Here is a 13,001-nt window from a genome sequence, read left to right as displayed (position 1 = left end):
GGAATGTTGGTATGGTTCGCACAGAGTGAAACTTCAAACAACGTAAATTTTCTCTTTGTTTGCAAAGAGAAAATTGGTCATTTCTTTGCCATAAGATAGATGAATATTAACCTTATGACACGAGATGAGAAATGGTAAGTCAGCTCTTTGCCAACATTGAAAAAAATCTCATCGTTTGAAGGTTGACTCTGTGCGAACCATGCCTACATTCCCCTATAATAATATGTTTTAGCTTCTCAATCTGTGCAGCTAAAATATATATTATGATATGGCTCAAATTTATTTAAAAATATGTGAAAATCTCAAGTTCAAAGCTGCCCCATATTCAAAAGTGCCCCACTTTTCCATATCTGTGAAATTAGTCTCATGACAATGACCAACTCGTTCTCTCAGAGGGTTAAGCCATATGGGTAAACCTTAAGAATGAAGGCCGTATAAGATTAATAGCCAAATTTGTTTCTAAAAGATTTTCCATAAAAGAACTAGGGAGAAGTGGAGCACCTTTGAATTAGGGCACTTTTGAAATTGAATTTTTTCTCCTATTTTTAAATGGTATTGAGTGTTATCATGATGTAATTTGGCTTCGCAATTGGTATGTTGAGCTAAATTATATTATAATAAGGTCCCGTTTTTTTTTTAAAACAGGAGAGAAAAGCCTAATTTCAAACCTGTCGCAATTCAAAGATGCTCCGCTTCCCCCTACAAGAGACAAATAATTTTCTAAAACTTTAAACGTTAAAATTAAAACAATAATTCCTAATCCGTTTATATCTTTTTCAATTTAGCTATATTTTAATGAATTTTAACACTGAATAACTTTTTGTACAAGTACTCTACAAGTCCTGAAACCAATAGTTGGACTAAAATTTAGATCAACAAAAAATGATCTTTGAATTTTTAATAATTCCGTCTTATTAAACTGTTTATTGTTCATCTTTCACCTGAAGAATTTAGGTGACAGTGCGTTATTTTGTCAATAGATAAACTTCATCGAACTCAATGAAGTGAATTTCAATGAAAAATCACTTGCACTCACCTGATTAAAGTGAAAACTAATGGGAAGATGTAGGAGATGAGCAAAGTGTCTCTCTGCATTTTTGGGCGTCACTTCCAGAACGTGCTGGAAATACGTGAAGAGCGTCTCCATCGAGTAACTTAACACGGTCAATCGGAAGTGAAGACCAATGGATGGAATAGATTTCAATATGGGAGCACAGAGCTTTTATCAGAGCAATTGTTATTCCACTCGGTGGTGGCCATTGAAATGGACGAGTGTATAAAAAGCAACTGATTGCAGATGGTTGACCATCAATCTCGACAAGTCAGTCACAGCGACAACTTAATTTTGCAGTGATAATCCGCAGTACCAAAGATCATGGCAGCGAGAGTCATTCTGGTGTGTCTTCTGTCCGTGGCAGTATTGGGATTTACCACAGCTGTTCCTGCCATTCACGCAGACTCCTATAGGATGGCCAATTCCGTGGAACAGATGAGATCATCCTGCGATGATGACAGTGATGCTCTTTCCTGCCTCAAGTTCAAAGTTACAAACTTCCTGGATTCCCTCTTCAAGAAAGAACGCTTCGAAGTAACACAGAACTTAAAACTCTTTATCTGTTAAGACAATCTCAAAAGCTTTTATTTTTCAGATCATGGGTGATGTTGAGGTGCAACGAAATAGTGTAGGAGATGGCTTTACCGGACGATCCAGTGACTCCCTTATGGACAAAGTGGAACAGTATGTTCGCCAACATGATGTCACATTCAAGATTCCAGGAGCTGATACCAAAGTGACACTCTCAGGTCGGGATCTCGACTCCAACAACTTCTCCCTCAACTTCAAACTTCAGGACACACAAAGAAGCGTTGGAGAATGTAATACCCAAAAATACGCATTACACAAGAGATCCCAAAAATCTAATCCTTAAATTTCCTTAGCTCGCAAATCGAAACTCAGGAAAATCATCGTCCCCATCGTTGTGTTCATCCTCCTGAAGGCCATCACTCTCATCCCAATGGCTCTTGGAATTCTCGGCATCAAGGCTTGGAACGCTCTTCAATTGTCTTTCTTCTCCTTCGTCATCTCAACAGCTCTGGCTATTTTCCAGCTCTGCAAGAAGGTAGAATTTTAAAAACATTGCAATATTTCAAAATGTTTCAACATTTTCTTTACAACAGATCACCACCGATGGATTCATCCATCCACAGATTGCTGCCCACGGACCATGGGATCACAGACGATCTTTCGAGGCTGCTGAAGATGCTGCAGAATCTCAGAATCTCGCCTACAGTGCATATCTGTAGAGCTAAAAGAGCCAAAGAACGAATGTTGAAATAATTTATTTATGAAAAATGTGTAAATTGCATAGAAGATTATTAAAGAAAAATTAAAGAAAATTCTTGGTAATACGTTTTTTGACCTTTGGTTTTCTTCAGATTTAAGGCAGCTTTATCAAAAATCAAATTAAATTTAAAGATTGAAAATTGAAAATACAAAATTGAAATAACCTTATCATTCATTTTAAAATTTAGAAAAAGTAAAAATTATTTATTAAAAAAAAATATTTTTCTTCTTCTATTGGTAATCCAAAAATGAAAGTGCTTGCCTCAAAATTTTACTATCTGAACATTTTTATCGCCGAAAATTTTAATTAAAATAAAAAAATGATTAAGAATTAATTGTTCATTTTTTGTGTACATTAAATTTAAGCCAATGGGACTTATTATCTTTTTCAATTTTGTTCTTGTCCAAATGATAATTAAATTGCAATATGATAAGACTAAGTTTCATTTTAAAATTGGGCAAAAAGCCCTAATTTAAAATTATCCCAATGAAAATGTGCCCCATTTGCATCTTCATTTTTGTTCTTTTATATAGAACTTTATAAAATCGATAAAAAAGTTGAACCACTTTGAATTTTTGTCACCGTACACTAACTTACTAAAATTCAAACAGGATTAATTTTATCCCAAGTTTAGTATCGGCTTCCACTTTCAAGAGGATTTTATCACGTTTATTTAAAATAGCCCCGCATGTAGTGCAAATGCTTTTCGCTTTTAGTAACCAAAGCTTATCAACTATAAATTAAATCACAAAAAAATAAATAATTGATCAGAAATTTGTAAATTTAGAACAGTAGCATAGTTTTGCTAAAATATCAATCAATAAAGAATTTAAAACATTACTAATAAATTATATTTTAACCTTCGAGGACTAATAAGTCACCTGTGATCCATTGGTTTACAAAGGGTTAAGAAAAATCTTTAGAGACATTCTAGAACCTTATTGTACGAAAATTGAACTATTATTTCAAGATTCATAATATTGCATTAAAAACCATGATTATGCACTAATTTTATATCCAAATATCTTTATTACTTTGTTAAATAGAAAATTGCATAATGAAGCCGACCAATCTAGACCAATTCTCTCCTAAGTACAGATAGAGTTCCCTAAATAGTACTCCCTCCGTCCCGAAAAAGTCATACGTTTACTAGTACATTTTATATGAAAGAATGTAGGAGATAGTACTCTCCCTTCGAACGTTCATGCCTTCGAATAATGTGAATTTTCTTTTATTTTTTCTAAGAGATGTACACATTTTTATTAAATATTAGTTAGCTTATCACCAATTATTGATAATTATGTATTAATTGTTTACAAGTCTGTAGGAAAAATAAAAGAAAATTCACATTATTCGAAAGCATGAACGTTCGAAGGGAGAGTACTTTCCCCTAGTAATTTTACTAGAGCAGAAAAACCTAATTCAGAACATGCTCCGAATGGAAATTCTTCACAGGATACTAAATTTCCCTTAATAAAACAGTATAATTTTTTTATTAATTAAATATTATCTGTATCATAATTATAATATTTAATTCATTGAACTCCAGATAAATAGAAAATCTATTCTAAAGAATATATTCTAGTTTACTTCAACTTCAGACATGCAGCTCCATTTTCTGATATTTTTCAAAGACGTAAAATAAATGTAACTTTTTTCGTATAGCTCATAATTAATTTTTAAGAGTATCAGAATTTTAAAATTAAAAACTTACGCCCAATTTCGTAATGGCAATAACAGAAAAGATTATTGTAATAAAATTATTATAAATGGATTTAGAACAATAAGGGGAAGTGGGACACTTTTGAGTTAGGCAACTTTAACCCTTTAAGGGCGAGAGGGTCAAAAATCGGTGGACAGAAAAAATCACTTTTTGTGACTTTTTAGAGCAAAACATAACTTTAGACTCCCGTAAGAAAAAAATCATTTTTTGGTCATCGGTGACCCAATCGTCCTTAAAGGGTTAAAATAGGGCCCTTTTCCCATATTTTTAGATTAAACTGAGCCTTATCATTATGTAATTCACCTTCGCAATTGGTTTGTGAAACTGGATTGTATCATAGTAAATTCCAGTTCCATTTAAATTTTAAAACAAGGTGAAAAAACCTATTTAAAAGATACCTAATTCAAAGGTAAGAGGAAGTGGGTCATATTTAGAGTTGGGATTTTTTCCCATTTTTAAATGAAATTGGACCTTACCAGGATATAATTTAGCTCCATAAACCAATTGTGAAGCTAAATAACATCATGATAAGACTCAGTTCTATTTCACCAAACTTCCCCGTATGGAATGAACCCATTGATGAAACCTTTTTTTTAAATTTTAAATAGTTATTTATTTTTAATCTTTAGCGTTATAATTTATTGTCAACCATTATATCCAAGCAATAAGCTTATTTTTAAATTAATTGAATAAAACAATGTGATCTCTCTTTACGCAATGGAATGGGTGAATTCCACTTTCCCAGCCAATCCTGACTGAATCTCAATGGTTTTAGCAAATTCTCTGAATCCGGGATGAAAGTGAAACCATCCAATGTTACGTGTGTTCCAATTATTGCGGGTGAAAAATTTAGGGATTTGGAGCATCTTGAAATGTGGAACGTGCCAGAAATACCATCGCATTGCTGGACACTCTGTCCAAAAGAAGCAACTAACGGACCTTCCGTTTGGAAGCCAACTTCCGAGTGGGCTGAATTCTTCTGCCTTGGAAGTGGTCACTTTCCGTTTGTGTGACACTGAATTTGGTGGAAAACACCGAAGCAATTGTTGATGCCAATTGATTTGTATTGAATGTTAATGGAGTTTCTACAATTGAAAACTATCTCATGGTGGCTCCTCTTGGTATTATTAACCATTGCACACAGCAATTTGTGGGAGCGGTTGTATAAAAGTCTACCCAATGGACGCAATAACTTCAGATTCGTCTTGCCCATTGGTGTGACCAGAACCAAGGAGACAATCAGTTTAAACATCCAAAGGTGCCAAAGAAAATCCAGCTTTTGAGGATGAACCAAAGAGTGTTGAGTGTTGTGCTCGTGAGTGGTCTTGTGGCCACATGTTTGGGCGCCTCAATTGGGGATAATGAAATCGAGAGTCGCCAGATGAGGATTAACACAGGAGAGGAACTCATTGACTCCATCATGAGTAATTGTTTTTCCGGTGATACATTCAAGTGTCTCAAGGGAAGGGTTCTCTGCTACCTGGACACAAATTTAGGAGTCACAGAAAAATCTGCACGAGCTTTTGAGGATGACAACGTGGATCGAGCAATATTCGATCGCGTTAGTCGAGTACTCACAACCAGTGAATTCCGCATGGCTCTTCCTCAGGCACTCTTTGGACAGACCGTCCTGACCTATCGTCCAGATGAAGGATTCAACTTCCTTGTTCCCACAGAACGAGGTACACGATAACTCTAACTATAAGAATTAAAATCAATTTATCTTAATTTTTCATTTTAATTTTATATAGCTCGGAACGGAGACTTGAAGGAAAAGCTGCTGATCCCTATTTTGCTGCTCATGAAGCTGAAGCAGAAGATTGTTTTACCTATTGTCCTGGGACTCATCCACCTTAAGGCCGTGAAGGCTTTCATCATGTCCAAGCTGGCCATCACCCTTGTGCTTGGCTTCCTGTTGCACAATTTACTGAAGAAGAAGGGACTTCTGCCCATGCCTATGACTATGATGCCAATGCCACCACCAGAACCCGCCCCTGTATACGGTGCTCCTGCTCCAACTCCAGCTCCAGCATCATCCTACCAACCTAGCAGCTGGGAACCTACCAACGGAGGACCCTACTCTAGAATATGGGAACCCTCTTCGGACTCTCAGCAGATGGCCTACAGCGGTTACTACCCAGGATCTTCTTCTTCATCTTCAATGTCCTCATCTTCATCTAGCTCGGGTTCAGTGGGGTCCAGCCTCTCATCTCATGCTTACTAATGTGTTCAAATAAAATCGAAAATGGTTTAATTTATTTCTCAAAATAATTTATTTTAAATAAATGTCAACATAAATTGAATAAACATTATCATACGTCCAAAGACTTTGAGCCAAAACGGTAAAGGACTTACTTAATCTATAATAAGAATAGAAAAATTTTACCTTTTAGAAACGAAAAAGGATGTTTTTTCTAAATTATAGAATAAGCGGTGATCTTTTAAGTTCCAGATATTGGGCTAAAATAACTTCCAAAGTATCCTAAACTTATTTTATTTTATATTCTAAATGTATGTCTGTCAGACACCATTTTAATTCAATGCTATCTTTTTCGTGATTGCAATTATTTCCAATTTCCATAATTTTAAATTAAATATAGTCAGATGGTAGTTCTTGACTTCTGAGAACTACCAAATTGCGCACAATTTTGACCAATAATTTTCAGAATAATTTTGCGGCATCATCCCAAAGAAGCACATTTCTATGATCTGTCTAGCAATCAAAAACACTATTTTTTTTTTGTTCAATATCTTTTTCATCTCCATCACCGTATGTATAAAGAATAGTTTTGGGTAGAAGAAAATCCAGAGAATGGTACAAAAAGTTAGAAAATATTAATATTATTCAAAATATTCCGATTGCCAATTCCAATTAAATAATTTCATGCTGAAATATTTCTACCATTGTCTCATCTCTTCGACAGACATCTCAGATCGCGTGATTAGCTTCCGTTTTGCTCAAATCCAAGTTTTTCTGAGTGATCCTTCTAAAAAAAAATCTGCCCCATAATTGTGACATATTTACATACAAAAATGGCTAAAACTGAAGAGGTATTTATGAGTAGGAATTTTGCCGAATCGATTGGATTTAGCCAATTATTGGTAATTTCCACAGTGGCTGTAATTATAGGGGGACTGTTCGAAAAATAATTTAGTTAATCTACCGTGGAAATTGACTCAGTGAATCCCTTTTGCCTTCGAAACATCTCAAATTCATTTCAAATGGCACGATTTTCAGAGATCCGCTGAATCACCGTGAAGATCGCGATCAGTGCTTAAAATCAGATGACGAAAAAAATGTTCAATAAAAGGTTGAAATTTAGAGAAATACTTCTTAAGCATGGAGTCTCGATTGCCATCACCCATACCCGAGACACCAGAACCATAAATAGCCACTATGAATTCCCCTTGCAGAAAAGTGCAGATATCCAACGAGTGGAGCGGCTCCTTGGACTCGGGCGCTTTGTTGATATTTGGCCAAAAGAGAGTCGATTGGAATGTATCCAGACGCAGGAGAATAAATAATCAGGCAAGATGCGGTCTAGTCTTATGATGTGTAACAACTTCTTGAAGGGATCTCGTCAATATTTAGCCACACAAATACATCCCAGTGCACGCGCGCAAAATCACAAAACTCCTCCAATGTGAGCAAAAACACTTTAGCAAACAATACCTTAAATGAAAATGGGTAACCAGAAGGGTGGACAAAAACAATGTCAAAACGTGCACTCAGGACTGATTTGGCGGAGGAACAAAACCAACAAATCCCAAGTCAAGACCATATAGGACTGAGAAATCCCAACCATTGTGTCTGGTGGAGTCTGACCAAACAGATCATCAAATATGGTCATAACGTGCCCACAAGAAGATTCCTTATGCATCTCCTTGTCCTTTTGTCGCACCCTCTCATGTAATCGTTTCATCCTCAAATTTATGATCTTCGGACAACCCTTCCTTTAGCATTAACTGCCGACACTACCTTCAAATACATGTGCACCCTTCAACTGAAATTTCCATCTTGTGCACAAATATTTACGTTAGAGATCAACTTGTACGATCATCAGCGATAAGAGCAATCCTTTAAAAAATAATCATGTAGAAAAAGTGATCATTTTTTGCAAGAAAAAAAGTGTCACTAAGGAGACAGTGAGTCCCGCAGTCGACCTCAAGATCACTTCAGAAAACCCTCTGGATCGAAAACTTGTCTGTCTCGATCACGGAATCCCCAAAGTATGGTCGCACCAAAAGTTCTAGAGCTTATAGTTTTTCATAATTTATCAAACAGTGAAATTGAAATGCAAAGGACAATAATCAAGAACTCAAGATCGAGGTCAATCAGAACCTGGCATCCGGAAATATGAGTTTTGCCATATTTTCTACAAAATATATCAACATTTAAAAATATATCAACATTTTTTAATTTTAATTTTACACCTTTTTAAGGGTAAAATTAACATGAAAAAGGGTAACTTTAACCCCTAATACACCTAAAAAGCATAATATTTACACCGATTTCGGATCAATACTGCAGGGTCAAATAAACATTTTCGGAATGTTATTTTAACTTTTTCGGATTTCTCCCAGTCAGTGTACTTTTTATCCACTAACTTGTTTCTTAAAGATACCATATATGCCTTTGAGTCTTATACGGGCTTCAGACCTGAGACTTAGCCTTATGTCTTAAGTATTCTAATTCCTTATTGATTACATTTTTTGGTAAATTTTAACTTAGGATTAGCTTATTATAAATAAATAACTTATTAGGTTCTCAAAAAACAAAAAAAAATGATCGTTATTTAATATTTGGAGACATTTGGGAACTGGGCTAAACCTTTAATCTAAAGGCCGCTTTAGGGGCTAGGGGTAATTCCAACAAAGACTCTCAAAGATTAGATTACATTTAAGGAAGGTGTTAGTGGGATAGTGGTTTTGGCTTTGACTCTAATAACTCTGACGGGTACGTCATTTAAAATTATATAGCTGTGGATTGTACTGGTGTCATATCGGTCTTAACTTCGTTCAGTATATGAATTAAAATTAATTCCAAAGCTAGAGGGATCAATAATGTAATTGATAAGAGTGTTAAGGACCAAATACACTCAGGCTGATACTCAAGCATTTTTAACCTCTAAAATTTGTCAGTAAAAGCTGTCACACACTAAGGTCTTCTGATCATAGTTTAGAGGTCCTTTGCATGAATTTTCTTTACTTAATCCTTTACTTCCAAATTTTACAGATTTGTGGTATTCTCGAGGAATATTCTCAGGAATCAGTCAGGGTCTATTTGGGACCTTATGTTCTTGGACAGTGCGACTGATGGCTTCACTGTCTTAAGTGTTACGATAAAAAGATATATTAGTTCCAATTGAAAGCCTAGTTGCAACGCATCCGAAAGTAATAAACCTGTCCATAGACAAACTGTAACTTCATGAAAAACTAACTTCAAGGGAAGCCAAAGTTAACTGATTACGTAAAGTTCTGTAGTGAGTTTGATATGGACTTTTTATGACACCTGAGAATATTACGACGCAATCAGCAAAAAAGTCAACTCTGAATCGGCTAGCAGTTGTGAGTTAAAGTCTCGTTCGAGGCAAATAAATAAATAAATGTTTGAGATCACGAAAGAGGTATCCACATTGCGGAGAGATAATCCTGGCTGACGTACAATTAGCAAATATTTCCAATGCTAGATCCATAACTGATCAAGAAGTCAGATGATGTTAGACCAAGAGATTGTCTGAGAAGTAGATGGTGTGATATTGGAATAAGTACTCAAAAATTATAGGGAGGTCTAGTTCTTAACAGAACTAGCGATGGTATGTAGCTCAAGAGCAGCAGTCCCTGATTAGTCTAAATCTTTATTAATCACACGTTCTTGGTCATCAATTCATCAATGGCTGGCTCGGCCTCTTGTTCTTGAAGCATGAAGTTATACCCAATAAAAGATTATTAACCCTTTAACGACGAGATACTTTTTACGGACTGAAAATCAACAATAAAAATTAAACTGGGAAACATAATTAATGATAAGTCTTACATCTAACCTTGGAAAGTCCAACAGAGACTGATTCGGTGTATTTTGTGCTTCTATGAACGATAGGGACAAAAATAGCCCAGAAATTTAAGTAATTCGTATGACAATGCCAATGAATAATATTTTTCGCTTTAATGAAAAATATTACGTATAGTAAAGAGAGGTAATCCGGATACTTTTCATAGAGTGCGACTTTAATGCTTGTTTTTGGACTGATGAAATATTTTTTCCCCAATCCAAATCAATAGAATTATTCTTTGTTTAATTTAGAATCATAATAGAAATAGAATTTTAGCAATAATATTGATGAAAATTAATAAAATTCCGATAATATTAATATATGCGCAAGAATGTTACTGCGATGCTTTTTTGTAACTCCGTTGAATTCGATGAAACTCGGATGCTCATTTTAAGGAAAAGTTTAATGCATAAAAATGAGAAGATATTATTTCAAAAACATTTTTTTTAGAGTTTTATTCCATCAATTCATTTAATTAATTTATTATTTAATTATATATATTTTTATTTATTTTAAGATTGCACTCAATTCTTTGATTTTTCCTCGGTTTTCTTGGCTGACTTCCTTCCACGTTTTTTCTTTTCAGCTTCAATTGGCATTTGAGCCTTTTCCTTTACCATGTTTTTCTCCTTTAGTTTTATCTCCTTTTCTTCTGCCCTTATTTTTTGTTCCTCTCTCTGGTCAACTTCCGTTAAACAATTTCTTTCTTTTTTTGTAAATCCTGCCTCAATTTTTCCTCCTGTTCCGCGATAATTTCCTCGGAAGATACAATATACTGGTGTTTCACATTGCTGGCTTTGACCCTCTTCTTCTGACGACGTTTTGGAATTTCTCCTGGCCAGAAATAGCATTGTTTTAGTGTGTCGAAGATCGGTTGAGTCTCAGAAGTTGCAGAGAGTTGGTTTCCAGGGATGACTGGATCATTTGAAGGATTATTGTCGGTGGCCTGATCGTGCTGGTTATTGATAATGGACTCCTCTGAATGTTGGAAAACAATTTTCGGGAAATAAAGACCAGCATAGAAAAGTGGCCCATCCATCCAGCCACTCTGTGGTGACGTTCCCATTTTCCATCCTTCTGCGTTGTGAATGGCAATTTTTGGAGTAATGTCAGTTTTATGAACAGCCATTGGAGGAGCAAGTTCGCCAGTAGCTGACACCATGAAGAGTACTGTGATACATTGCTTCGGTCCTGAATTTTTAAGAGATGGAACTACACGTGAACCTCTCCTGGACAGGACATTTCCATCTTCCGGTGTCAAAAAGAATGCACTTTCGTCGCAATTAAAAACACGGTCTGGTGAAATGCTCAGAAGGTTGTGTTCTGTGAAATATCCAAGACAATTCTGAAACCATTCCGTGAGGTCTTCAGCAGTAACAGTAGCTCTTTCCAATGAGAAGGATTTTGGCTTGCGCATGCTGAGCTCTGGATGACGCTTAAGAAAATTCCTGAACCAAACGTCTCCGGGTCTTCCAGCTGTAAAATGGTTTGGAATTTTGTAGACCTCACAGATGAGTTTAACGCTGTCCAGAACTTGTTCCTTCCCGATGGGATGCTAGCCATCCGCACATCCCAGGATCCATTTGACAAGTTCTTTTTCCTGTTCTTTTGAAAGAATTGTTGGCCTGCCATTGCATTTGGGCACTCCTCTGGGTATTTGCCGGTCAATTTGTTATGCAGTGTTGTTCTTGGGACATTAAATGTTTTGGATGCATATGCTATGGTAGAACCATCTCGTACACACTGCAAGGCATTCCTAAGACCTTCCTTAGAGTCGGGCTTGTCCTTATAGGTCTTTTCTTTTGTTCCCTTTGGCATCTGAAACAGAAAAAGAGTCCTGAATAATGCAAATTCCTAACCAAAACATTGACTTTCACCGCATCCGACTTGCATCGAAATGTAAACATTCACAAAAATCACTTATTTCTGTAAGAATTATTAATATATTATCAATAAACTCTTACTCACCTTGTAGATCAATAACTACACTAACTTTTATTAATAATTTTGATTGCAAATAATGTTTTATTATATAGAAAAAACACTAAACTTTTTCCAGCGACGAGCTGTCAACAGCAAAATTTTCTCAGAAATTAAATTTTTAGTACACAACCCAGCTGACCCGAGCTTAAAAAATATTTCTTTTACCCACTTATTAAACCGATAAAAATATAATTTTTGGTTTTTCTTAAAGTAGAATAGTTATATTATGATACTCCAGTAATTAATTACAGAATTAAAAATATAAATTATATTTTAAGTGGATGTATCGGAGTTAAATCGGTCGCGGCATCCGAGTTTTGCAATCGTCGGAGTTACATGGCCTTACTATATGAGTATTGTAGTTTTTATTGGCAAAAGGGGTTTGCTATTGGAAGTATAAAAATAAATAAAATCTATTATAAGTTTGAGAATTTAAAAATTCTCCATTTTTGAGCTTATATATTTACTACGTAACAAAGAGCTAGAGATTTGCAAAAAAATATTCTTGATTTCTTCAATCTTCCACTTTGCAATTATGTACAGACATAAGAAAAAAATAACTTTAGGTAGTCAGGGAAAAATCATTTTCTTTATGGGGCACCAGTGTTCCAATCGTCCTTAAAGGGTTAAGCAAGATCGTCTTCGTCCAAACTGAGTAGATAACTAGTGCACTGGAACCGATTTAGAAATATTTGCTTAACAAAACTTTATAGTAGCGCATATACCTAATGGGTAAGGATCTGAAATCACTCTTCTTCATACTACGCCAAAGATCCATTATAGAACTGTTTACTTTATATCATTCATTAGCACGTAGCCTAGCCATAATATACTATATTCATGATTCTCGAAACCATAAGTAAAAGTATGGAATAGTTGTACATAATAGTTTTTAAC

The 13,001-nt window shown here is 35.3% G+C and overlaps 2 protein-coding genes across 2 annotated transcripts; one reads left to right on the top strand and one right to left on the bottom strand.

The window, feature by feature from the left end:
• Positions 1-1,375: 1,375 nt before the first annotated feature.
• LOC129808209 (uncharacterized) lies at positions 1,376-6,292 on the top strand. The gene is made up of 7 exons (XM_055858307.1): positions 1,376-1,588; positions 1,650-1,875; positions 1,939-2,120; positions 2,179-2,300; positions 4,844-5,075; positions 5,267-5,750; positions 5,820-6,292. Exons 1-7 carry the CDS (start codon positions 1,376-1,378, stop codon positions 6,290-6,292), a joined length of 1,932 nt encoding a protein of 643 aa, XP_055714282.1.
• Positions 6,293-10,668: 4,376 nt separating this feature from the next.
• Positions 10,669-12,308, bottom strand: LOC129798986 (uncharacterized). The gene is made up of 2 exons (XM_055842545.1): positions 12,090-12,308; positions 10,669-11,939 (listed from the first exon to the last, which is right to left on the bottom strand). The coding sequence occupies exon 2, from the start codon at positions 11,536-11,538 to the stop codon at positions 10,813-10,815; it is 726 nt and encodes a 241-aa protein (XP_055698520.1). The 5' UTR covers positions 11,539-11,939; positions 12,090-12,308; the 3' UTR covers positions 10,669-10,812.
• Between the last annotated feature and the right edge of the window lie 693 nt (positions 12,309-13,001).

Source organism: Phlebotomus papatasi, chromosome 1 (genome assembly GCF_024763615.1).
Source record: "Phlebotomus papatasi isolate M1 chromosome 1, Ppap_2.1, whole genome shotgun sequence".
NCBI classification, from domain to species: Eukaryota; Metazoa; Arthropoda; class Insecta; order Diptera; family Psychodidae; genus Phlebotomus; species Phlebotomus papatasi.
The sequence above is the reverse complement of the archived record's forward strand: the minus strand, read 5'-3'. Positions and strand labels throughout refer to the sequence as shown.

What these genes read in the sequence shown, in the direction of transcription:
- LOC129808209 (XM_055858307.1), top strand. Translation starts at nt 1,376, where the DNA reads ATGGCAGCGAGAGTCATTCTGGTGTGTCTTCTGTCCGTGGCAGTATTG. An exon ending in TCAAGAAAGAACGCTTCGAA is followed by an intron (nt 1,589 to 1,649) that starts GTAACACAGAAC and finishes TTTATTTTTCAG; the next exon opens with ATCATGGGTGATGTTGAGGT. An exon ending in CCTTGTTCCCACAGAACGAG is followed by an intron (nt 5,751 to 5,819) that starts GTACACGATAAC and finishes AATTTTATATAG; the next exon opens with CTCGGAACGGAGACTTGAAG.
- LOC129798986 (XM_055842545.1), bottom strand. Translation starts at nt 11,538, where the DNA reads ATGCGCAAGCCAAAATCCTTCTCATTGGAAAGAGCTACTGTTACTGCT.